Source organism: Bufo bufo, chromosome 6, assembly GCF_905171765.1.
Source record: "Bufo bufo chromosome 6, aBufBuf1.1, whole genome shotgun sequence".
NCBI lineage: Eukaryota > Metazoa > Chordata > Amphibia > Anura > Bufonidae > Bufo > Bufo bufo.
Genome location: NC_053394.1, coordinates 153,167,454 through 153,192,634, shown reverse-complemented (window position 1 = coordinate 153,192,634; position 25,181 = coordinate 153,167,454). Strand labels below are relative to the sequence as shown.

Here is a 25,181-nt window from a genome sequence, read left to right as displayed (position 1 = left end):
CCAATGCATTCTGAGTGGATGCGGATCCGCTCAGAATGCATCAGTCTGGCAGCGTTCAGCCTCCGCTCCGCTCAGCAGGCGGACACCCGAACGCTGCTTGCAGCATTCGGGTGTCCGCCTGGCCGTGCGGAGGCAAACGGATCCGTCCAGACTTACAATGTAAGTCAAAGGGGATGGATCCGTTTGAAGTTGACACAATATGGCTCAATTTTCAAACGGAACCGTCCCCCATTGACTTTCAATGTAAAGTCTGGACGGATCCGTCTGAACAACTTTCAGACTTAGAATTTTTTCTAAACTATAATGCAGACGGATCCGTTCTGAACGGATCCAAACGTCTGCATTATAGGAGAGGATCCGTCTGTGCAGACACCAGACGGATCCTCTCTGAACGCTAGTCTGAAAGTAGCCTTAGGCTGCGTTCACACGAGCGTGTCCGGATTAGTTCCGGATGCGTCCCGGTGTGTTGCGGCAAACCCGCGCGAGTAGGAATGCAATTGCAGTCAGTTTTGACTGCGATTGCGTTCCGATGTTCAGTTTTTATCGCGCGGGTGCAATGTGTTTTGCACGCGCGTGATAAAAAAACGACTGTGGTACCCAGACCCGAACTTCTTCACTGAAGTTCAGGTTTGGGTTCGGTGTTGTGTAGATGTTATTATTTTCCCTTATAACATGGTTATAAGGGAAAATAATAGCATTCTGAATACAGAATGCTTAGTAGGTGATCAATTGAGGGTTAAAAAATAAAAACAATTAACTCACCTTGTCCTCTTGTTCGCGTAGTTCTCCCGGTCTTTAGTTCTTTAAAAAGATGAACTATGGGCTAAAGGACCTTTGGTGACGTCAGATCACATGCTCCAATCACATGGTACATCACCGCGGTGATGGACCCTGTGATTGGAGCATGTGATCTGACGTCACCAAAGGTCCTTTAGCCCATAGTTCATCTTTTTAAAGAACTAAAGACCGGGAGAACTACGCGAACAAGAGGACAAGGTGAGTTAATTGTTTTTATTTTTTAACCCTCAATTGATCACCTACTAAGCATTCTGCATTCAGAATGTTATTATTTTCCCTTATAACCATGTTATAAGGGAAAATAATACAGTGTATAGACAGTCACCTAGCAACCGTGCGTAAAAATCGCACCGCATCCGCACTTGCTTGCGGATGCATGCGATTTTCACGCAACCCCATTCACTTCTATGGGGCCTGCGTTGCGTGAAAAACGCAGAATATAGAGCATGCTGCGATTTTCACGCAACGCATAAGTGATGCGTGAAAATCATCGCTCATCTGAACAGCCCCATTGAAATGAATGGGTCCAGATTCAGTGCGGGTGCAATGCGTTCACCTACCGCATTGCACCCGCGCGGAAATCTCGCCCGTGTGAACGCAGCCTTAGACGGCACAATCTGCTGCCAGCAAATGATGAGTTTGGTGACTGCACAAACAATCATATTACCCAATGAATGAGTGTTTCGCTCGTTCATTGGTTAATCGCCGTAACCTTTACACCAGCAGATAATCACTAATTAGTGTTCCTATGAGCTCTTGGTAATGATTGGCTGGCCGATGTTCAGACAGTTTAAAAGGATGTTAAGTTAAAGGTAGTGAGACCTTTAACTGATCTGCTTTATTTCTGTCTGCTTGGCTAGTATTACACACAAGTGTTCTAGCTGATCCTGACATTGGCAGCCATGTTTCTGACAGACATTAATTTTGCATGTTTCGTGTTGCAGGTCCTGCTGTTGCATATCCAGAGGGATTATCGCAAGAACATGGAGACAGTCAGCAGTCCAGTGAGTACAGGCTATTTCCATGTAATAACTGTACAGGATCTCATGGTCGGTAGTTTTTACACTTCTCCACAAAGACGATGACTTGAACACACACAATGCACTAGAGCTGGTGTTGAGTACTTCATGCAGACTGGTTGTGAAATGTTGTACACCGGAAATCTGCTTGTGCTGTTCTGTCTCTTATTACTCTTGGAATCTGGCTTTGCACGGGTTTCTCTAATGACTTCCCACAATCCTTAGAGGCTGTAACCTGATCTCATCATGCACTACCTAGAAAGAGCTCAAAGCAAACATTCAAGATGCAGTCAAGTCTGCCCCCACCTCTGTAGTCATCGAATGGAGATGAAACTTTAAAATGATGCTTTTTATTTCGAAAACTCGTCTTTTACTTCAGTCTCATCCAAACCTGCAGTTAAGGCTACTTTCACACTCGTGTTTGGTGCGGATCCGTCATGGATCTGCACAGACGGATCCGTTCAGATAATACAACTGTCTGCATCTGTTCAGAACGGATCAGTTTGTATTATCTTTAACATAGCCAAGACGGATCCGTCTTGAACACCATTGAAAGTTAATGGAGGACGGATCCGTTTTCTATTGTGTCATAGAAAACTGATCCGTTCCCATTGACTTACATTGTGTGTCAGGACGGATCCGTTTGGCTCAGTTTCGTCAGATGGACACCAAAACATTGCAGGCAGCGTTTTGGTTTCCGCCTCCAAAGCGGAACGGAATGCATTCTGAGCGGATCCTTTTCCATTCAGAATGCATTAGGGCCAAACTAATCCGTTTTGGACCGCTTGTGAGAGCCCTGAACAGATCTCGCAAACGGAAAACCAAAACGCCAGTGTGAAAGTAGCCTAAAAGTTGCCCTCCTTGTAACAACAATTTTCTGATGCAATGTGCGAGGTAAAGTTTTCGGTCATTTGGTGTAGAAGGAAGAAGACCTGTATAGCTGATGAAGTATAAAGTGCTAGTGGTGCTTGGTCAATGATCACACAACCAAAGTGGTGCACCCTTTATTTTGGGTTTAGCAGAGTATATGTTGAGGCAGGGTCACATACTAGGTCGGATCGCCCCTTGCTGTGATATAGGCTGCCACTCTGGCATGGTAAGTGTCATACAGGTGCTGGAGATTCTCCTATGCTATATCATTATAAGCTCTTTTAACTTGGACTCGTAGTTCAGCCAAGGCGGTTGTTGGCTGCTGTGCATGTGAGATCCATCACCCTATTCAGTCCCAGACAAACTCGATGGGGGAGAGATCTGGTAATTTAGCTGTCCAGGGGAGCTGCTGGGCACCCTGAAGAGTTATTATGCTGGAACACCACATGTCCTGAGTCAAAAAAGGCAGTAGGATTGGTTCCTTGATGTCCTGGACATACCGAAGGCTGGTCAATGTTCCATCCACAAACTCAACCATGGTAGCTAATTATGCCCCACACCATTACATCTGGTGTTGGTTCTGTGTATTTCCGCTCTATGCATGATGGCATTAGGCACTCTCCAGCCCTCCTGTGAACTCTCATGCTGCCATCATTAGTACTAAGACAGAACCTCCTTTCATCACTGAACACCATTGTTTGTCATTGATGGCCAGTATTCGTGGAGGGAACATTGATCAGCCTTTGGAACCAGTCCTAATGCCTTTTTTAACTCTGGAAAACATTGTGTTTCCTCGGGACTGGACGGGGTGACAGATCTACCATGCACAGCAGCCAACAACCACCTTGGCTGAACTACGGGACAAAGTTGAAAGAGCTTGGAATGACATACCATAGAGGGGGGATATCCAGCTTCTGTATTACCCTTACCGTGCAGCCTATATCGCAGCAAGTGGAGATGCTACCCGGTATTAATGTGACCCTGCCTCAACATATACCCTCTGCTGAACCCAAAATAAAGGGTGCATCACCTTGGTTGTGTGATCATTGACCTAACACCACTAGCAGTTTATACTTTGTCAATCTCAGCTCAATCGCATTAAGTTTTCCAAGTCTGTTTTCATTTTCCGGCATTGTAATTTTCCATAATGCAATACAGTGCTAAAGTATAAGAAAAATATCTGTCAGAGTAGTGCTGATGGATTACTGGTGCTTAACCGCCTGATTGTGACTGCAGCTAGCTCAGGATGTGACTGAGGCATAATACTTGATGTACCTAAAGTCACTTATATTTATGTCACTTTGTGTTGTGAATGTAGTAAGTATCTGTGCTTTTTCTTTTTAACTTAAAGGGGTTGTCCCCTCTTCACTCAGGCAGCCCCTCTGTTATAAGCTATCATGAAATACTCCGATGCTCTCCCTTGCTGGATTGCGCAGGGCAAGGGCGTTTTTGTTTTTGCATTTCTAGGTGGAGGCTTCCGCTTAACACTATTGCTGGTGACGTCAATAGCACTGATGGGCGGGCTTTAGTGCTGCCCTAGCTGTTTTACAGGCTAGGGCAGCACTAAAGCCCGCCCATTAGTGCCAGTGAAGTCACTGGGCTCACTGCTAGGCGGAGCCTCCGCCTAGCTTTACTCATGTAAAGCCCTGTACGTCACCAGATCTCCAGTAAATGCCTCTGCCCTGCAAGTGCTTTTGAAATGCTCCGATGCTCATATTAGGGGGGCTGCCTGGGTGAAAACGGGGATATGTCCGGGTTCAGAGCACCCCTTTAAGGTAAATGAGTTGCTGGAGTATATGCTTCAGGAGATATTCATTGTCCTTTATCATGTTACTATGAAGATCCATACTGATGTGTGAGAGTTGTGTGTGTGTAGGGATTGTGTATGCTCTGTAGCTTCCCCTTCCCCAAATCAGAAGGGGACTCTATTTCAAAGCATAAAACAAGCCTTCAGAACGTGACTTATATGTTCTGAAGTGGTAGACACCTGATGGAACATTTATTATCACCATCATGTGAAGTACTACAAAGCCCAGGAATTCTCCATTTGTCAGCGTGAAGTGAAAAACTTCTGACGCAGGCTGTTCTGGAAACAGAAGTACTTTGAGGAGGGAGAAAGTGTGGGCCATATGCTGGCCTCTGTTATTAAGGCTCAGCAGGGACCCTCTTTTATAGGCTGTTTGCGGGATGCGACAGGCATTTTAATAACGTAAAGCACAGGCAAGCATGCTAGACGGCTTGCCCGAGTCTATGGAGGAGGCCATAATAATAGTTCTGCCGAAACCGGGTAAGGACCCCACGTGTCCGGGATCCTACAGACCTATCTCCTTATTGTGCACTGATGTCAAGCTGCTAACCAAAGTTTTGGCCAACAGATTGGCAAAAGTAATCCTTAGCTTAATACACGGGGACCAGACTGGTTTTATGCCGGGCAAATCTACTGCCATCAATATTCGGCGATTATGTCTAGGGGACAAGCAGGTAGCCGTGCAATCCTTTCACTCGACGATGCGAAGGCTTTCAACAGCGTCGAGTGGAAGTTCTTATGGAAAGTAATGGTAATGGGGGAATATGGGGTTCGGACCCAAATTTGTATCCTGGGTAAAATTACTATATAGAAGACCGAGAGCTAGAATACGTACAAATAGGGTATTATCCGAGGCGTTTACTTTAGAAAGGGGTACACGTCAGGGGTGTCCTTTATCGCCGATGCTATTTGCCTTGGCTATAGAACCTCTGGCGCAGTTAATGCGTGCAGATCCCAAAGTGACGGGTTTGACATATGGAGGAGTAGAGGAAAAAATTGCACTGTACGCCGATGATATGTTGCACTTTCTAGACAACATTGAACAATCAATACCCCATCTCATGCAGCTCATTGAGGAGTATGGTGCCTATTCGGGTCTAACCATTAATTGGGACAAATCGGTAATGCTCCCCATGGATTCGGTGCGGAGATCACTCCAGGTCAAAATAGCTCCTTTACAATTGGCCAGAAAGTTTAAATACTTAGGGATACAGGTAACATATAGGCCACAAGATTATGTAGACTTGAATCTGAACCCATTACTGACAAATAGTGCCCAAAAGGTTGATAGCTGGTGTAAGCTGCCATTATCTGTTATAGGGAGAGCTAACTTAGTTAAAATGGTACTAATGCCACAATTTCTGTACATTTTGCACAATAGCCCAATTTGGATACCAATGAGACACTTCTACAAAATACAGGGGCTATTCAGGGCCCTAATATGTAATAACAAGTCCCAAAGAATTCGCTTAGAGACCTTACAGAGGGAGAAGGATAGTGGTGGACTGGCGATTCCCAACCCATGGCTATACTTTTTAGCGGCACAAGCTCAACAGTGCAAATCCTGTAATGTCCTGGGTAACTCGGGGTCTGTTAGTGCCCTACTGTCTTACTTGATGGGAGGGAGACCACCAGGGTATATACTGGAGCTTGGCTCTGTTATTCGTCCCCCAGAACCTATCCCGTGTGTTACTCTACTATGCAAAGCATGGAAAAAACTTAAAGATATCACCAAAATCTCGGGGTGTAGTGCCCTTACTCCCTTATGGAACAACTCAAGTCTCCCGGAACTGAGTAAGTTGGAAGGCTTTGATAGTTGGGAGAAAAAAGGAATCTATTGGGTGTCACAACTGTATACAAACAGAATCTTCAAAAGCTTTGAACAACTGAAGGAGGAGTTTCAGCTAACTAACACAAACTTTTATCAGTACTTACAATTACGCCACGCCTTGACAGCGCAGGGAAAGACGACAGATCTGACTATACAGGCATCTATGATAGCGGAACAGATCAGAAAGGGAGGTGATACCAAAGGAGTGATCTCCGGCTTCTACAAGTTGTTGCTATCATTCTATCAGGACCACTTTCCTTTGACTGTTAGGGAAAAATGGTCCCGAGAGGTTGGCCCCCTGAATGATGCGCAGTGGTCCGAAATACTGTCTAAAAGCCCCTTGTTATCATTGTGTGAGACACACAGACTGTCAGAACTATACTTAATACACAGGGTTTACAGAACACCTAAATTCCTAAATATGATAGGGGTTCGCGACACATCTAACTGCCCAAAATGTAATGTCGGAGGCACATATACTACACATGTTTTAGGAGTGCACTGCCATAGGTCCTTTTTGGAATCTAGTGTTCGATATTATTTTTCAGGTGTTCAGGATCAGACTTCCGGTAGAGCCTTTGATATGTGTATTGGGCTTGTTACAAGACAAATTCACAACCGATCTCAATATTGGCATTAGTAGAACACTGTACCAAGCTAGGAAATTAATAGCCAAATACTGGATAAGCACTACAGTACCGGCTAAGGAGGAATTTATTGCACGTATGAATGTGATAATTGGACATGAAAGGGGGGTATACTTTAAAAGGGGTATGATTAAGAAGTTTGAGTCTATATGGGGACCATGGTTAACAACGCCAGGACTACCCACTGGACGTCTTATGTCCTTGCAACTGGGGCAGACGCCCAGATTATGGTGAAGTGTAACACGGTAATGTGATGTTACTGATGAACGGGTTATGGTGGAAACAGGGGTAGTTGTTTCTCAAGCTGTGTGGAGGAGAAAAACGAGCTGACATTGTGGCGTGGTGCAAGAGGGGGGTGGGGGGGTTACACTCTTCTAAGTTTGAACTTTGTGTATTAATGTGCCCAAATTGGGTCTTTACTTGTTTACGTTAATGTATATTAGGGATCGACCGATATTGATTTTTTTTTAGGGCCGATACCGATAATTTGTGAACTTTCAGGCCGATAGCCGATAATTTATACCGATATTCTGGTAATTTTCATTTTAAAAAAAATAATAATTCCTACACAAATCTGCTGAAAATTAATGTTTATTGTTAACGTGTATTTTTTTTTTTTTTTAAATCTTTCATTTATACTTAATATTTTGGTGTTTTTTTTTTTTTTTTGTTTGTTTTTTTTTTACTAACTTTTAGCCCCCTTAGGGACTAGAACCCTTGTTCTATTCACCCTGATAGCTCTCTATCAGGGTGAATAGGAGCTCACACTGTCCCTGCTGCTCTGTGCTTTGTGCACACAGCATCATGGAGCTTACCATGGCAGCCAGGGCTTCAATAGCGTCCTGGCTGCCATGGTAACCGATCGGAGCCCCAGGCTTACACTGCTGGGGCTCCGATCGGAGGAGCAGGGGAGAGGGGACCCTGTGGCCACTGCCACCAATGATTAATACTGGGGTGGGCGCACTGCGCCACCAATGTTTTTAATACTGGGATGGGGGTGGGGGGGCGCACTGCACCACCAATGATTAATACTTGGGGGCTTGGGCGGGCGCACTGCGCCACCAATGAAGAGAAATCTCTCATTAATTCATATACAGGAGGCGGGAGCTGGCTGCAGAATCACATAGCCGGCTCCCGACCTCTATGAGCAATAGCTGCGATTCGCGGCACCTGAGGGGTTAACTACCGCAGATCGCAGCTACCGCTCATAGAGGTCGGGAGCCGGCTATGTGATTCTGCAGCCAGCTCCCGCCTCCTGTATATGAATGAATGAGAGATTTCTCTTCAATGGTGGCGCAGCGGCCACAGCCCCTCCCCTTCTCTTGTCCTCTCTCCTCTCACTGGCTGCAGCGGCAGCACAGGGGGAGGGAGACACTGCTTCCTTCTCCCCTGTGCTGCTGAGGGAACACTGAGAGCGCTGACAGCAGCGCGATCCTTGTCCCCCATACGTTATCGGAATATCGGCAAAATAGATGCCGATAACGGTCAAAATACTGAATATCGGCCGATAATATCGGTAAAACCGATAATCGGTCGATCCCTAATGTATATTTGATGTATGTCTATCTGTAGTACAAATTGAAAACTTTTAATAAAAATGACTTGATTTAAAAAAAAAATAATAATTCAGATGCTGGGTCTCTATATAGATGCTAAAACCACTTGTCTGTGCAGAGTGGAAGCAGCCATATTACCAGCCTTACTCTTTGTGAATGTCTATGGACTAAAAAGCCTAGAACTGGCTGTATTCATAATGTAATTTTAGGAAAGGCTTTCTGAAAAGCCAGAAAATGAGCACTGTGCCCCTTCTCTGCGCATCGTGGCAGTCTGACACTGAGCTGAAGACCCTTTTTTCCAGTGAAGCCACATGAAGATGGACGCCACTTCAGGCTGAGAGCATTATAAGCCTTTACGATGAGAATTGTCGGATACTGAATGTCCATCTTCATATTCTGGCAATTATATTTTCTGCATTAGAGATTGACTATAAGTAGTAGAAAGCAGATTAAGGCTCCATTCACACGTCCGTGGTGTGTTGCGGATCCGCAACACACCTGCCTGGCACCCCTATAGAAATCCGCAAGCTGCGGACAAGAATAGGACATGTTCTATCTTTTGCAGAGCTGCGGACCTGAAGATCGGCGCCGCGCTCCGCAAATGCGGATGCTGACAGCACACTGTGTGCTGTCCGCATCCATTCCGTCCCCATAGAAAATGAATGGTTCCGCACCCGTTCCGCAAAGTTGCGGCACGAATGCGGACCCATTTGCAAACGTGTGAATGGAGCCTTAGTTTCACCGTTCTTTACAGAGCCAAAGCCAAATGATGACGTTTTGCTCATGGTCACATAATTGTGTTGAGTATTAGAATAACCTTTGTGACTACATTATTAGGAATCATGGGTGTAACTTTATTCGCTTAACGTTCGCAAAGCAAGCACTGAAATTACCAACCACATCATTCTTTGTAGTAAGTCCCAGAAATAAAGCCAGCAATTGCCCCGGCAGCAAAGAAAGAGTTAAACTGTTGAGGATCTGTCTCCAGCAAAGAGGCTGCACTTTGTTTGAGGAGGGGGATGTGATCTGTGACCTCTGACTTCCTCTCCAGGCCGGAGGTCAGCTACAGATTGCTCTCAGTGCTGCCGCTATGTGTTTCTAGGCCTCATGCACATATCCGTATTTTGGCCTGCAAAATGCAGATACCTACTGTGTGCATTCTGCTTTTTTTCTCTCGCTCCCATCAATAGAAATTTCTATTCTCATTTGCAAAACAAACCAGACTAGGACATGTTCATGAAGAACAGCCACACGGATCCGCAAAAATTGAAGATGTGTTCATGGTCCCGTAGAAATGAAGTAACCGCACACTGAAGAAAATACGGTGCTGTGCATGAGGCCTAACTAATAGCCTGAATGGCACTGTGCGCGCTGATTCTTGTCACTTTTGCATACATTGAGGGTCATTTTTATTGTAGCTTGTACATCAATGCCAGGGTATTTATTCATTTTGGTGCAGTCTGGAAAGTCCTGCCCAACCTTTTGTGGGTCACTGGTTTTTCTAGTACAAGCAAATGGCATAATAAAATGGCAGTGCTATCACATTATTACTTCTGAACCAGGCTGTGAAAAAGCCTTGTTCTATTTGGTGAAGAAGTGGTATGTAACAGTCATATTGTGGCTGTTCTGACATACTGGATCCTTTTTAGTGTGGTAGGCAGAATTATCCATGAGCTCAGTTTATAAAAAATAAATAAAAAAATCCTATAGAAAGGCAATTTGTCTCTCGACAGTCCACCCCATTCCCTCTACAGTCCCGAACTGCTTTCCAGCCATCATTTTCCTCTCCTAATCTAGAATATCAGTACAATGTGCCAGTACTTATCCTTTATGAGAGTGTTTGGGGCTGCTTCAACCATTGCTAAGCAGGAGCTGGAAAATATTTATTAGGGATCCTGGAAACCCATTGTTTAAATCATGTTTTTATGCTAAGCGTATTTTTTTTATTATTAGAATTTTTGGTTACTTTTTTTAAATTCCTGCGAGCTACACTGTCTATATTTAAATCTCACTCATAAAATTGTGCAGTTTTTGCACTGGCCACTAGGCCTAAAATATGTCGAACACCGATCTTTTGAGAGAAGCCACATGGGCTATAGGCACAGTGGACAGGAGCTAATCCCATTGACTTCTATGGGAGAGTTTTCTAAGCATGCTCTGTGCCCTGCGCGTAGGTCAGGTGGGAGCTGATAAGCTGTGTTATCACCTATTGTCAATAATGGATCTAAGTAGAGATGTTAAGGTGGATTTACACAGCCTGATATTCGGGCAGATTACGAACCTTCCCGACAATTTGCCTGTCTAAATGTGCCACCGATTAACCGATGAAAAAAACAAAATGCTCGTTCATTGGGTGATCCTGTCATTCTTGCTGGCACCACCGATCATGGCTTCTGGACAGCAGATCGTGCTGTCTAATCAGTGATCTGCTGCCTAGAAACAATGATCCTGTACGGGGACAAGGAATCACTATAGTGATCCCTCGTCATCATACTGTGAAGGAGATCCCATGCAGCGGCCTCCTTCACTGAACAGAAAGCAGACTATCTGAAAGGAACGCCTCCTGTCCGACAATCCGCTGCTCTTCGCCCCCTTACCTGTATAGAACAGAAAATCATGACCTAGTGGCCAGTGTGAAAATTGCAGGATTGCAGTATTTTTCGCTTTATAAGACACACTTTTTTCCACTCAAGAGGGGTGAAAATGACACCTTTATAATGTGAATACTAGTGAGCACTTCCATTATGGAACTAGTATGCATTAAGTGCGGGTAGTGGGTGAAGCGCTGTGAGCACTGCCAATACTCATCTTCCCTGAGGCTGCGCTGCAGGTCCTGACAGAGTACACAGTCATGTAATAGTGCAGCGCAGGCTGGAGAAGACAAGGAGCGTGACTGAAGGAGCGTGGAGCAGGAGAGGTTCTTTATTTAATCTCTGCTCTGAGGTCTGATAGGGGTCTGGCCTGGAAGTCTGATAGGGGTCTGAACTGAGATTCTGATATGGGGGTCTCATGTGAGCCTCTGATTTGGGGTTCTAATATCAGATCCTCAGTTCAGGTCTGATGAAAAATATTTTTTCTTATTTTTCTGCTCTAAACCCCGGGATGTGTCTTATCATTTGGTGCGTCACATAAAGCATAAAATATGGTCTACATTTTTTAAATATAGGTGGTGACATGTAACATTAAAGGATAACTGTCACATTTAGACCCTAATTTCTATTTTCATATATGTAGTTACTAATAACATGATATTCCAGAATCAGTTACTATTAGACTGATTTACCCCATATTTAAAGGGAGTCTGTCACCAGATTTTGACCTTTTATAGACCGCTTACATAGCGCTCTAGCATAGCAGTCTATGATTCTAATGGTACCTTGTTTGATGTTTTCTTGTGAAGTTCCCCCAAGGCAAAAACTGACTTTTATTCATATGTAAATTAGGGCTCGCAAGTGCCCAGGGGTGGCGTTCACATCGTTGGTGCCCAGGCTGTTCTGCCTCTTTTCGTCATATCCCCGCCCCAGCCTCTTCCTCTGCATCCTCCTTCTCAAGTTCTCTGCAGCGAGATCCCACAATGGGCATCGCAGTGCACATGCCCCGGCAAAGCTATGGATAGCGCAGGAGCAGGATCTCTCTGCAGAGAAGGACGCAAATGAAGAGCGAGCCCGGCAGAGGAAGAGGCTGGGGCGGGGATATGACGAAAAGAGGCAGAACAGCCTGGGCACCAACGAGGTGAACGCCGCCCCTGGACACTTGCAAGCCCTAATTTACATATGAATAAAAGTCAGTTTTTGGCTTGGGGGAACTTCACAAGAAAACTTCAAAGGTACCATTAGAATCATAGACTGCTATGCTAGAGCGCTATGTAAGCGGTCTATAAGGTCAAAATCTGGTGACAGACTCCCTGTAACCACCTCCGGACCGCCTAACGCAGATTCGCGTTCCGGAGGTGGCAGCCCTGCGCAGAGTCACGCATATACGCGTCATCTCGCGCGAGCCGAGACTTCCTGTGAACGCGCGCACACATGCGCGCGCGCTCACAGGAACGGAAGGTAAGAGAGTTGATCTCCAGCCTGCCAGCGGCGATCGTTCGCTGGCAGGCTGGAGATGTGTTTTTTTTAACCCCTAACAGGTATATTAGACGCTGTTTTGATAACAGCGTCTAATATACCTGCTACCTGGTCCTCTGATGGTCCCCTTTGTTTGGATCGACCACCAGAGGACACAGGTAGCTCAGTAAAGTAGCACCAAGCACCACTACACTACACTACACCCCCCCCCCGTCACTTATTAACCCCTTATTAGCCCCTGATCACCCCATATAGACTTCCTGATCACCCCCTGTCATTGATTACACCCCTGTCATTGATCAACCCCCTGTAAAGCTCCATTCAGATGTCCGCATGATTTTTACGGATCCACTGATAGATGGATCGGATCCGCAAAACGCATACGGACGTCTGAATGAAGCCTTACAGGGGCGTGATCAATGACTGTGGTTATCACCCCATATAGACTCCCTGATCACCCCCCTGTCATTGATTACACCCCTGTCATTGATCAACCCCCTGTAAAGCTCCATTCAGATGTCCGCATGATTTTTACGGATCCACTGATAGATGGATCGGATCCGCAAAACGCATACGGACGTCTGAATGAAGCCTTACAGGGGCGTGATCAATGACTGTGGTTATCACCCCATATAGACTCCCTGATCACCCCCCTGTCATTGATTACACCCCTGTCATTGATCAACCCCCTGTAAAGCTCCATTCAGATGTCCGCATGATTTTTACGGATCCACTGATAGATGGATCGGATCCGCAAAACGCATACGGACGTCTGAATGAAGCCTTACAGGGGCGTGATCAATGACTGTGGTTATCACCCCATATAGACTCTCTGATCACCACCCCTGTCATTGATCACCACCCCTGTCATTGATCACTCCCCCTGTCATTGATCACCCCCCTGTCATTGATCACCCTCTGTAAGGCTCCATTCAGACATTTTTTTGGCCCAAGTTAGCGGAATTATTTTTTTTTTTTTCTTACAAAGTCTCATATTCCACTAACTTGTGTCAAAAAAATAAAATCTCACATGAACTCACCATACCCCTCACGGCATCCAAATGCGTAAAATTTTTTAGACATTTATATTCCAGACTTCTTCTCACGCTTTAGGGCCCCTAGAATGCCAGGGCAGTATAAATACCCCACATGTGACCCCATTTCGGAAAGAAGACACCCCCAGGTATTCCGTGAGGGGCATATTTGTGCCAAAAAAAAAAAAATTCTATGAACTCGCCATGCCCCTCATTGAATACCTTGGGGTGTCTTCTTTCCAAAATGGGGTCACATGTGGGGTATTTATACTGCCCTGGCATTCTAGGGGCCCCAAAGCGTGAGAAGAAGTCTGGTATCCAAATGTCTAAAAATGCCCTCCTAAAAGGAATTTGGGCACCTTTGCGCATCTAGGCTGCAAAAAAGTGTCACACATCTGGTATCGCCGTACTCAGGAGAAGTTGGGGAATGTGTTTTGGGGTGTCATTTTACATATACCCATGCTGGGTGAGAGAAATATCTTGGTCAAATGCCAACTTTGTATAAAAAAATGGGAAAAGTTGTCTTTTGCCAAGATATTTCTCTCACCCAGCATGGGTATATGTAAAATGACACCCCAAAACACATTCCCCAACTTCTCCTGAGTACGGAGATACCAGATGTGTGACACTTTTTTGCAGCCTAGGTGGGCAAAGGGGCCCACATTCCAAAGAGCACCTTTCGGATTTCACAGGTCATTTTTTACAGAATTTGATTTCAAACTCCTTACCACACATTTAGGCCCCTAGAATGCCAGGGCAGTATAACTACCCCACAAGTGACCCCATTTTGGAAAGAAGACACCCCAAGGTATTTCGTGATGGGCATAGTGAGTTCATAGAAATTTTTATTTTTTGTCACAAGTTAGTGGAATATGAGACTTTGTAAGAAAAAAAAATCATCATTTTCCGCTAACTTGTGACAAAAAATAAAAAGTTCTATGAACTCACTATGCCCATCAGCGAATACCTTAGGGTGTGTACTTTCCGAAATGGGGTCATTTGTGGGGTGTTTGTACTGTCTGGGCATTGTAGAACCTCAGGAAACATGACAGGTGCTCAGAAAGTCAGAGCTGCTTCAAAAAGCGGAAATTCACATTTTTGTACCATAGTTTGTAAACGCTATAACTTTTACCCAAACTATTTTTTTTTTTACCCAAACATTTTTTTTTTATCGAAGACATGTAGAACAATAAATTTAGAGCAAAATTTATATATGGATCTCGTTTTTTTTTGCAAAATTTTACAACTGAAAGTGAAAAATGTCATTTTTTTGCAAAAAAAATCGTTAAATTTCGATTAATAACAAAAAAAGTAAAAATGTCAGCAGCAATGAAATACCACCAAATGAAAGCTCTATTAGTGAGAAGAAAAGGAGGTAAAATTCATTTGGGTGGTAAGTTGCATGACCGAGCAATAAACGGTGAAAGTAGTGTAGGTCAGAAGTGTAAAAAGTGGCCTGGTCTTTCAGGGTGTTTAAGCACTGGGGGCTGAGGTGGTTAATAAGATTCAGCCCTTGGCAACCAGTCTGCATAAAACTGCAATTTCACTATTCAGTTAAGATGGCCGCCACTGCCCTCACCCTGAGGCTAATCCCTCCTGCCCTCACTAGCCAGTAACAATAGCCCCCCAAAAGTGTCAGTAACCAGAGCCCTCCCCCCTAAAGGGTTAATCTCCTGCAGCACAAACTCTGCAACTCTGCATTCTCCAGCTCTGCTGAGAGAGGGAGCGTCTGCCAAGCGCAGGGACAGGGAGAAGTGCACACAGCCCAGGCACTGTTATCAGCTGCTGGGGAGGACCTGGCTTTAATCTTTTACTTACAGTCCCTGGCTGTCAGTAATGTGACCCTGCAATCTGTTTTGCAACCCTATTTTAAGCACAGGTAAAAGTAGGCAGTACAGGGAACAAAAATGTGGAATTAAGGGGTAATTGAATACAGAGTGAAAAGTTGAAATAGGGCCACCAAGGTGATATTAATCACCACAATCCAATACTCCCCAAAAAAAAAATATGACAGTTATTCTTTAACCACCTCCGGACCGCCTAACGCAGGATCGCGTTCCGGAGGTGGCAGCGCTGCGCACAGTCACGCATATACGCGTCATCTCGCGAGACGCGAGATTTCCTGTGAACGCGCGCACACAGGCGCGCGCGCTCACAGGAACGGAAGGTAAGAGAGTTGATCTCCAGCCTGCCAGCGGCGATCGTTCGCTGGCAGGCTGGAGATGTGTTTTTTTTAACCCCTAACAGGTATATTAGACGCTGTTTTGATAACAGCGTCTAATATACCTGCTACCTGGTCCTCTGGTGGTCCCCTTTGTTTGGATCGACCACCAGAGGACACAGGTAGCTCAGTAAAGTAGCACCAAGCACCACTACACTACACTACACCCCCCCCCCCATCACTTATTAACCCCTTATTAGCCCCTGATCACCCCTAATCACCCCTGATCACCCCATATAGACTCCCTGATCACCCCCCTGTCATTGATTACCCCCCTGTCATTGATCAACCCCCTGTAAAGCTCCATTCAGACGTCCGCATGATTTTTACGGATCCACTGATAGATGGATCGGATCCGCAAAACGCATCCGGACGTCTGAATGAAGCCTTACAGGGGCGTGATCAATGACTGTGGTGATCACCCCATATAGACTCCCTGATCACCCCCCTGTCATTGATTACCCCCCTGTCATTGATTACCCCCCTGTAAAGCTCCATTCAGATGTCCGCATGATTTTTACGGATGCACTGATACATGGATCGGATCCGCAAAACGCATCCGGTCGTCTGAATGAAGCCTTACAGGGGCATGATCAATGACTGTGGTGATCACCCCCCTGTCATTGATTACCCCCCTGTAAAGCTCCATTCAGATGTCCGCATGATTTTTACGGATGCACTGATAGATGGATCGGATCCGCAAAACGCATCCGGACGTCTGAATGAAGCCTTACAGGGGCATGATCAATGACTGTGGTGATCACCCCATATAGACTCCCTGATCACCCCCCTGTCATTGATTACCCCCCTGTCATTGATTACCCCCCTGTAAAGCTCCATTCAGATGTCCGCATGATTTTTACGGATGCACTGATAGATGGATCGGATCCGCAAAACGCATCCGGACGTCTGAATGAAGCCTTACAGGGGCATGATCAATGACTGTGGTGATCACCCCATATAGACTCCCTGATCACCCCCCTGTAAAGCTCCATTCAGATGTCCGCATGATTTTTACGGATGCACTGATACATGGATCGGATCCGCAAAACGCATCCGGTCGTCTGAATGAAGCCTTACAGGGGCATGATCAATGACTGTGGTGATCACCCCCCTGTCATTGATTACCCCCCTGTAAAGCTCCATTCAGATGTCCGCATGATTTTTACGGATGCACTGATAGATGGATCCGATCCGCAAAACGCATCCGGACGTCTGAATGAAGCCTTACAGGGGCATGATCAATGACTGTGGTGATCACCCCATATAGACTCCCTGATCACCCCCCTGTCATTGATCACCCCCCTGTCATTGATTACCCCCCTGTAAAGCTCCATTCAGATGTCCGCATGATTTTTACGGATGCACTGATAGATGGATCCGATCCGCAAAACGCATCCGGACGTCTGAATGAAGCCTTACAGGGGCATGATCAATGACTGTGGTGATCACCCCATATAGACTCCCTGATCACCCCCCTGTCATTGATCACCCCCCTGTCATTGATTACCCCCCTGTAAAGCTCCATTCAGATGTCCGCATGATTTTTACGGATGCACTGATAGATGGATCGGATCCGCAAAACGCATCCGGACGTCTGAATGAAGCCTTACACGGGCGTGATCAATGACTGTGGTTATCACCCCATATAGACTCCCTGATCACCCCCCTGTCATTGATCACCCCCCTGTCATTGATCACCCCCCTGTCATTTATCACCCCCCTGTCATTTAGCACCCCTCTGTAAGGCTCCATTCAGATATTTTTTTGGCCCAAGTTAGCAGAATTTTTTTTTTTTTTTCTTACAAAGTCTCATATTCCACTAACTTGTGTCAAAAAATAAAATCTCACATGAACTCACCATACCCCTCACGGAATCCAAATGCGTAAAATTTTTTAGACATTTATATTCCAGACTTCTTCTCACGCTTTAGGGCCCCTAGAATGCCAGGGCAGTATAAATACCCCACATGTGACCCCATTTCGGAAAGAAGACACCCCCAGGTATTCCGTGAGGGGCATATTGAGTCCATGAAAGATTGAAATTTTTGTCCCAAGTTAGCGGAACGGGAGACTTTGTGAGAAAAAAATTAAAAATATCAATTTCCGCTAACTTGTGCCAAAAAAAAAAAATTTCTATGAACTCGCCATGCCCCTCATTGAATACCTTGGGGTGTCTTCTTTCCAAAATGGGGTCACATGTGGGGTATTTATACTGCCCTGGCATTCTAGGGGCCCCAAAGCGTGAGAAGAAGTCTGGTATCCAAATGTCTAAAAATGCCCTCCTAAAAGGAATTTGGGCACCTTTGCGCATCTAGGCTGCAAAAAAGTGTCACACATCTGGTATCGCCGTACTCAGGAGAAGTTGGGGAATGTGTTTTGGGGTGTCATTTTACATATACCCATGCTGGGTGAGAGAAATATCTTGGTCAAATGCCAACTTTGTATAAAAAAATGGGAAAAGTTGTCTTTTGCCAAGATATTTCTCTCACCCAGCATGGGTATATGTAAAATGACACCCCAAAACACATTCCCCAACTTCTCCTGAATACGGCGATACCACATGTGTGACACTTTTTTGCAGCCTAGGTGGGCAAAGGGGCCCATATTCCAAAGAGCACCTTTAGGATTTCACAGGTCATTTACCTACTTACCACACATTAGGGCCCCTGGAAAATGCCAGGGCAGTATAACTACCCCACAAGTGACCCCATTTTGGAAAGAAGACACCCCAAGGTATTCTGTGAGGGGCATGGCGAGTTCCTAGAATTTTTTATTTTTTGTCACAAGTTAGTGGAAAATGCTTATTTTTTTTTTTTTTTTTTTTTTCATACAAAGTCTCATATTCCACTAACTTGTGACAAAAAATAAAAACTTCCATGAACTCACTTTGCCCATCAGCGAATACCTTGGGGTCTCTTCTTTCCAAAATGGGGTCACTTGTGGGGTAGTTATACTGCCCTGGCATTCTAGGGGCCCAAATGTGTGGTAAGGAGTTTGAAATCAAATTCTGTAAAAAATGACCTGTGAAATCCGAAAGGTGCTCTTTTGAATATGGGCCCCTTTGCCCACCTCGGCTGCAAAAAAGTGTCACACATCTGGTATCTCCGTAATCGGGAGAAGTTGGGGAATGTGTTCTGGGGTGTCATTTTACATATACCCATGCTGGGTGAGAGAAATATCTTGGCAAAAGACAACTTTTCCCATTTTTTTTATACAAAGTTGGCATTTGACCAAGATATTTATCTCACCCAGCATGGGTATATGTAAAAAGACACCCCAAAACACATTCCTCAACTTCTCCTGAATACAGAGATACCAGATGTGTGACACTTTTTTGCAGCCTAGGTGGGCAAAGGGGCCCACATTCCAAAGAGCACCTTTCGGATTTCACAGGTCATTTACCTACTTACCACACATTTGGGCCCCTAGAATGCCAGGGCAGTATAACTACCACACAAGTGACCCCATTTTGGAAAGAAGAGACCCCAAGGTATTCGCTGATGGGCATAGTGAGTTCATGGAAGTTTTTATTTTTTGTCACAAGTTTGTGGAATATGAGACTTTGTATGAAAAAAAAAAAAAAAAAAAAAAAATCATCATTTTCCACTAACTTGTGACAAAAAATAAAAAATTCTAGGAACTCGCCATGCCCCTCACGGAATACCTTGGGGTGTCTTCTTTCCAAAATGGGGTCACTTGTGGGGTAGTTATACTGCCCTGGTATTCTAGGGGCCCAAATGTGTGGTAAGGAGTTTGAAATCAAATTCAGGAAAAAATGAGGAGTGAAATCCGAAAGGTGCTCTTTGGAATATGGGCCCCTTTGCCCACCTAGGCTGCAAAAAAGTGTCACACATCTGGTATCCCCGTACTCAGGAGAAGTTGAGGAATGTGTTTTGGGGTGTCTTTTTACATATACCCATGCTGGGTGAGATAAATATCTTGGTCAAATGACAACTTTGTATAAAAAAATGGGAAAAGTTGTCTTTTGCCAAGATATTTCTCTCACCCAGCATGGGTATATATAAAATGACACCCCAAAACACATTCCCCACCTTCTCCTGAGTACGGAGATACCAGATGTGTGACACTTTTTTGCAGCCTAGGTGGGCAAAGGGGCCCATATTCCAAAGAGCACCTTTCGGATTTCACAGGTCATTTTTTCCTGAATTTGATTTCAAACTCCTTACCACACATTTGGGCCCCTAGAATGCCAGGGCAGTATAACTACCCCACAAGTGACCCCATTTTGGAAAGAAGAGACCCCAAGGTATTCGCTGATGGGCATAGTGAGTTCATAGAAGTTTTTATTTTTTGTCACAAGTTAGTGGAATATGAGACTTTGTAAGGAAAAAAAAAAAAAAAAAAAAAAATCATCATTTTCCGCTAACTTGTGACAAAAAATAAAAAGTTCTTTGAACTCACTATGCCCATCAGCGAATACCTTAGGGTGTGTACTTTCAGAAATGGGGTCATTTGTGGGGTGTTTGTACTGTCTGGGCATTGTAGAACCTCAGGAAACATGACAGGTGCTCAGAAAGTCAGAGCTGCTTCAAAAAGCGGAAATTCACATTTTTGTACCATAGTTTGTAAACGCTATAACTTTTACCCAAACCATTTTTTTTTTACCCAAACATTTTTTTTTTATCAAAGACATGTAGAACTATAAATTTAGAGCAAAATTTCTATATGGATGTCGTTTTTTTTGCAAAATTTTACAACTGAAAGTGAAAAATGTCATTTTTTTGCAAAAAAATCGTTAAATTTCGATTAATAACAAAAAAAGTAAAAATGTCAGCAGCAATGAAATACCACCAAATGAAAGCTCTATTAGTGAGAAGAAAAGGAGGTAAAATTCATTTGGGTGGTAAGTTGCATGACCGAGCAATAAACGGTGAAAGTAGTGTAGGTCAGAAGTGTAAAAAGTGGCCTGGTCTTTCAGGGTGTTTAAGCACTGGGGGCTGAGGTGGTTAAAGAGGACCTTTCACCACTCCTGACATGCCTGTTTTAATAGCTTCATTCTTATGTCTCTATTTTGTGTCATTCCTTTATTATTTGTACAAAAGTTATAAATGAAATTCCAGCAGTCTGCAGTAAGGGTACAGAGGGGTGGTTACCAGTTGGGGGTGTGTATATGCACAGTCTGACTCTTATCAATCTGTGCTGCCTTTTTCAGACTGTGCAGGTACCCCCCCCCCCCCCCCCCCCCCTTCAACTTGTTACCACCCCTTTCTTTTAATGTTTAGTTTCTTCTCTATTCCTTCCATGTTCTGGGGTGCACAGCCTGGCTTTTTAGGAATAAATCTGTATATCTTGGGTGCGGCTCTCAGATAGTGATATAAACTCAGTTGTTTTATTTTAGACCCAGGCTCAGGGCAGAAAAGGAAGATTTCCAGCCCTCAGCACTCATCCAATGGGCACTCTCCTCAAGATGTATCCGGCAGCCCAAGTAAAAAGAAGAAGAAACCAGGAATGTTGAACAGTCACAACAAAGACCAGGTATGGAGAATGTGCGCAACTTCTGATGTACCTTTACTGTGTCCTTCACTGACTGTTCTGTGTTCCCACTCCCTCATAGTGACACAACCAACAATCACTGGGAACTAGATTTAAAAGTCATTAATTGGTTAACTATCTCTTGCTGCCATTTTCGTTGGCAAATGTTTGTGCGTTGCATTACTGAATCTGTGACAACACTAGCCTTGCCACGTGAACTGGCCGATATTCATGTCCTGATACTAAGTGGGATTAGATTCTTGCTCTTCTCTGTACCATGACATTATTTAGCCTGATTTTCTGGGCATACATAATTGTATGCCATATACCTACCTCTCCATTACCTTGTTCTTGTGATAAGTAGACATTACACTCCGTTCATGGTCATTGTATGGCAGTAGTCCATTCATGACCTGTGGGATGTCCTGGCGACTTACTCCCTCATGTGGATTGGAGTTGAAACCGTTGGAGATCAGAACATTGGGTTACAATGTTTATATAACCAGGATAGATCTGTGTTTTGGAGAGCATCATTGTAATCGGACTTGTTTTGTTTTTAACCCGCCCCCCCTCCCCCTCCGACACAGGATGTGTATTTAATGTGGGAGGCCCGGCATATGGGGGAACATATACTCTCGGATAACCCCTTTAATAGGCTGTTCACACAAACATGTTCCGGATATATTGTCTGACAGTATTACTTGCATGTGTCACAGCCCGACTGTGGGTTTAACTGACCTGAACTCACAGGATCATAAATCCCAATGAGGCTGTGAGTTCGGGTAAGTTAAACCTGCGGTTGGGCCATGACACTTGTGAATAGTATGGACGAATAATACATCTTGAATACGGCTGTGTGAATGTCCTGTAACACTCCATGTGTCTTCCTCCAAATATGGCCAACTTTTGAGGATGTTCTTTTGGCACTCTTTCATGTCCCAGACCGAACTCGCAGCATCAAAATAACTTAAGCATTGTGGGTCTGACTGTGTCAGAGGAGCAGTGCTGGGTCAGGAAATGTGGCCATCACACGTGGCGCTTTTCCTCAACCAAACATACTTGTGTGTAACTGGCCTAAGGGTACTTTCACAGTAGCGTTATTCTTTTCCGGTATTGAGTTCCGTCCTAGGGGCTCTATACCGGAAAAGAACTGATCAGTTTTATCCTAATGCATTCTTAATAGAGAGCAATCTGTCCAGTATGCATCAGGATGTCTTCAATTCAGTCACTGTACGGTATGTGGCCGGAGAAAATACCGCAGCATGCTGCAGTATTTTCTCCGTCCAAAATTCCGGAACACTTTCCGGAATGCCGAATCCGACATTATTTTCCATTGAAATGCATTTGTTAGACGGATCTGTCTACAAATGCTATCCGTTTGCGCACTGATTTCCGGATCCGGCAGGCAGTTCCGGCGACAAAGCTGCCTGCCGAATCTTCACAACGAAAGTGTGAAAGTACCCTTACTCTTGGATTCTTTATACACATCCCATTGTTGCAGACCGAACAAAAATAACAAATCAACAATTTTTGTAAATATCCAATGAAAGCAGAGAGGCAAAGTCTGAAAACTAATCCTTACTGTGACAGCCATCATGGATCTATCACCCTTTGAATGCACATGGGCTGGGGAGATTTGTGTGCAGCGTTGCCTAGGACTCTGCTGTTTGTGTAACCAGACATAAACCCATAGTGAAGAGAGGATGATTTGATTTCTGTGTTTTTGCCTTCTACATAATTTGCTGCATTGCTGCTTTTATTGTATTTTATTTGTACACTGCCTGACTGAGATGAAGCTCCCGCACCCAAGTTAATATCCAAGCCCGGAATTTGTCCTCTTATTGCCTTAAAGAATGTTAAAAAATTCTGTCCAGCCATTTCCTAGTCCTGTGTCTACAAAACTGTTTGACAGCCAATATGGCATCCATTGCTGCACCCTCACAACTTTCTAGGCTCCTAAATGTAAAAAAGTTGCCAAATTCTATGCTGTGTAATGTTATAATCACCTGTGCAAGTATAGACATGCATATATAAACCCTATGTATAAAGAAGCCAGTAATTACCCTCTAATTATTGAAACTTGAACTCTGCCTCTAACTGATTCATGATGGTGGTCGCATGAAACACGCTGTACTAGCATGGGAAGATAAAGCTTTCATATTATTTTTTTGCTTTGCATTTACTACTGCTTTCATACTAGCTGCTGAAATGAATTGAAGAATCGCTCGCTATGTATAATAGTCACAATAGTGTAGTAATAAACGCACATACAACTCCATTCTGAGCAGATTTACTCTGCACGCAGAAAGGACTCATGCCATACAATAATAAACTTAACAGTTTAAGCTCTCGGTGTAACAGTATAGTCAAAGGACTGCCATCACCTCCGCATTGAGATATACAGTGAGGAACAGAAGTATTTGAACACCCTGCGATTTTGCAAGTTCTCCCACTTAGAAATCATGGAGGGGTCTGAAATTCATAGGTGCATTTCCACTCTGAAACAGAATAAAAAAAAAAATAATTCAGGAAATCACATTGTATGATTTTTAAGGAATTTATTTGTCTTGCACTGCTGACCATAAGTATTTGAACACCTGAGAAACAGCAAGAATTCTGGCTCTCAAATACTGTACCTGTTACTGTGCCTTTAAAAGGTCCACCACTACTCCACTCATTAATCTAACTTAGTAGCACCTGTCTGAGCTCTTTAAAGGATAACTCACATTTAGACCCCAATTTCAATTTTCATATATGTAGTTACTAATAACATGATATTCCAGAATCAGTTACTATTAGACCGACTTACCCCATATTTAATAAGATTCAGCCCTTAGCAACCAGTCTGCATAAAACTGCAATTTCACGATTCAGTTAAGATGGCCGCCACTGCCCTCACCCTGAGGCTAATCCCGCCTGCCCTCACTAGCCAGTAACAATAGCCCCCCAAAAGTGTCAGTAACCAGAGGACTCCCCCCTAAAGGGTTAATCTCCTGCACCACATGTTGCTTTCATTTATACACTGAGCAGATGGCAGATCTCTGCCCTGTTGTGCGCTGCTTCAACTCTGCATTCTCCAGCTCTGCTGAGTGAGGGAGCGTCTGCCACCAAGCGCAGGGACAGGGAGAAGTGCACACAGCCCAGGCACTGTTATCAGCTGCTGGGGAGGACCTGGGTATTAATCATTTACTTACAGTCCCTGGCTGTCAGTAATGTGACCTTGCACGCAGCCTGCTTCTGCATGCTCCGTCTATCAACAGATAGACGGACCATGCCTAGCAACCCTATTTTAAGCTCAGGTAAAAGTAGGCAGTACAGGGAACAAAAATGTGGAATTAAGGGGTAATTGAATACAGAGTGAAAAGTTGAAATAGGGCCACCAAGGTGATATTAATCACCACAATCCAATACTCCAAAAAAAAATTATAATACGACAGTTATCCTTTAAAGACACCTGTCCACCCCACAATCAGTCAGACGCCAACTACTACCATGGGCAAGACCAAAGAGCTGTCGAAAGACACCAGAGACAAAATTGTGGACCTCCACAAGGCTGGAAAGGGCTACGGGGCAATTGCCAAGCAGCTTGGTGAAAATACATAAACTGTTGGAGCAATTGTTAGAAAATGGAAGAGGCTAAAGACGACTGTCAGCCTCCCTCAGACTGGGGCTCCATGCAATATTTTACCTCGTTGGGTATCACTGATAAGAAAGGTGAGGAATCAGCCCAGAACTACAAGGGAGGAGCTGGTCAATGACATGAAGAGAGCTGGGACTACAGTTTCAAAGGTCACTGTTGGTAGAACACTACGCCGTCATGCCTTGCACGGAA

At 44.4% G+C, this 25,181-nt stretch overlaps 1 protein-coding gene across 11 annotated transcripts in view; it reads left to right on the top strand.

The window, feature by feature from the left end:
- ZMYND8 (zinc finger MYND-type containing 8) overlaps positions 1–25,181 on the top strand; it is a 125,272-nt gene that overhangs the window by 45,540 nt on the left and 54,551 nt on the right. For all 11 annotated transcript variants that reach the window (XM_040439055.1, XM_040439054.1, XM_040439053.1 and 8 more), the window contains 2 exons: positions 1,743–1,802; positions 21,216–21,352. In XM_040439055.1, coding sequence (XP_040294989.1) covers positions 1,743–1,802; positions 21,216–21,352 — 197 coding nt within the window. The remainder of the gene's footprint in view (positions 1–1,742; positions 1,803–21,215; positions 21,353–25,181) is intronic.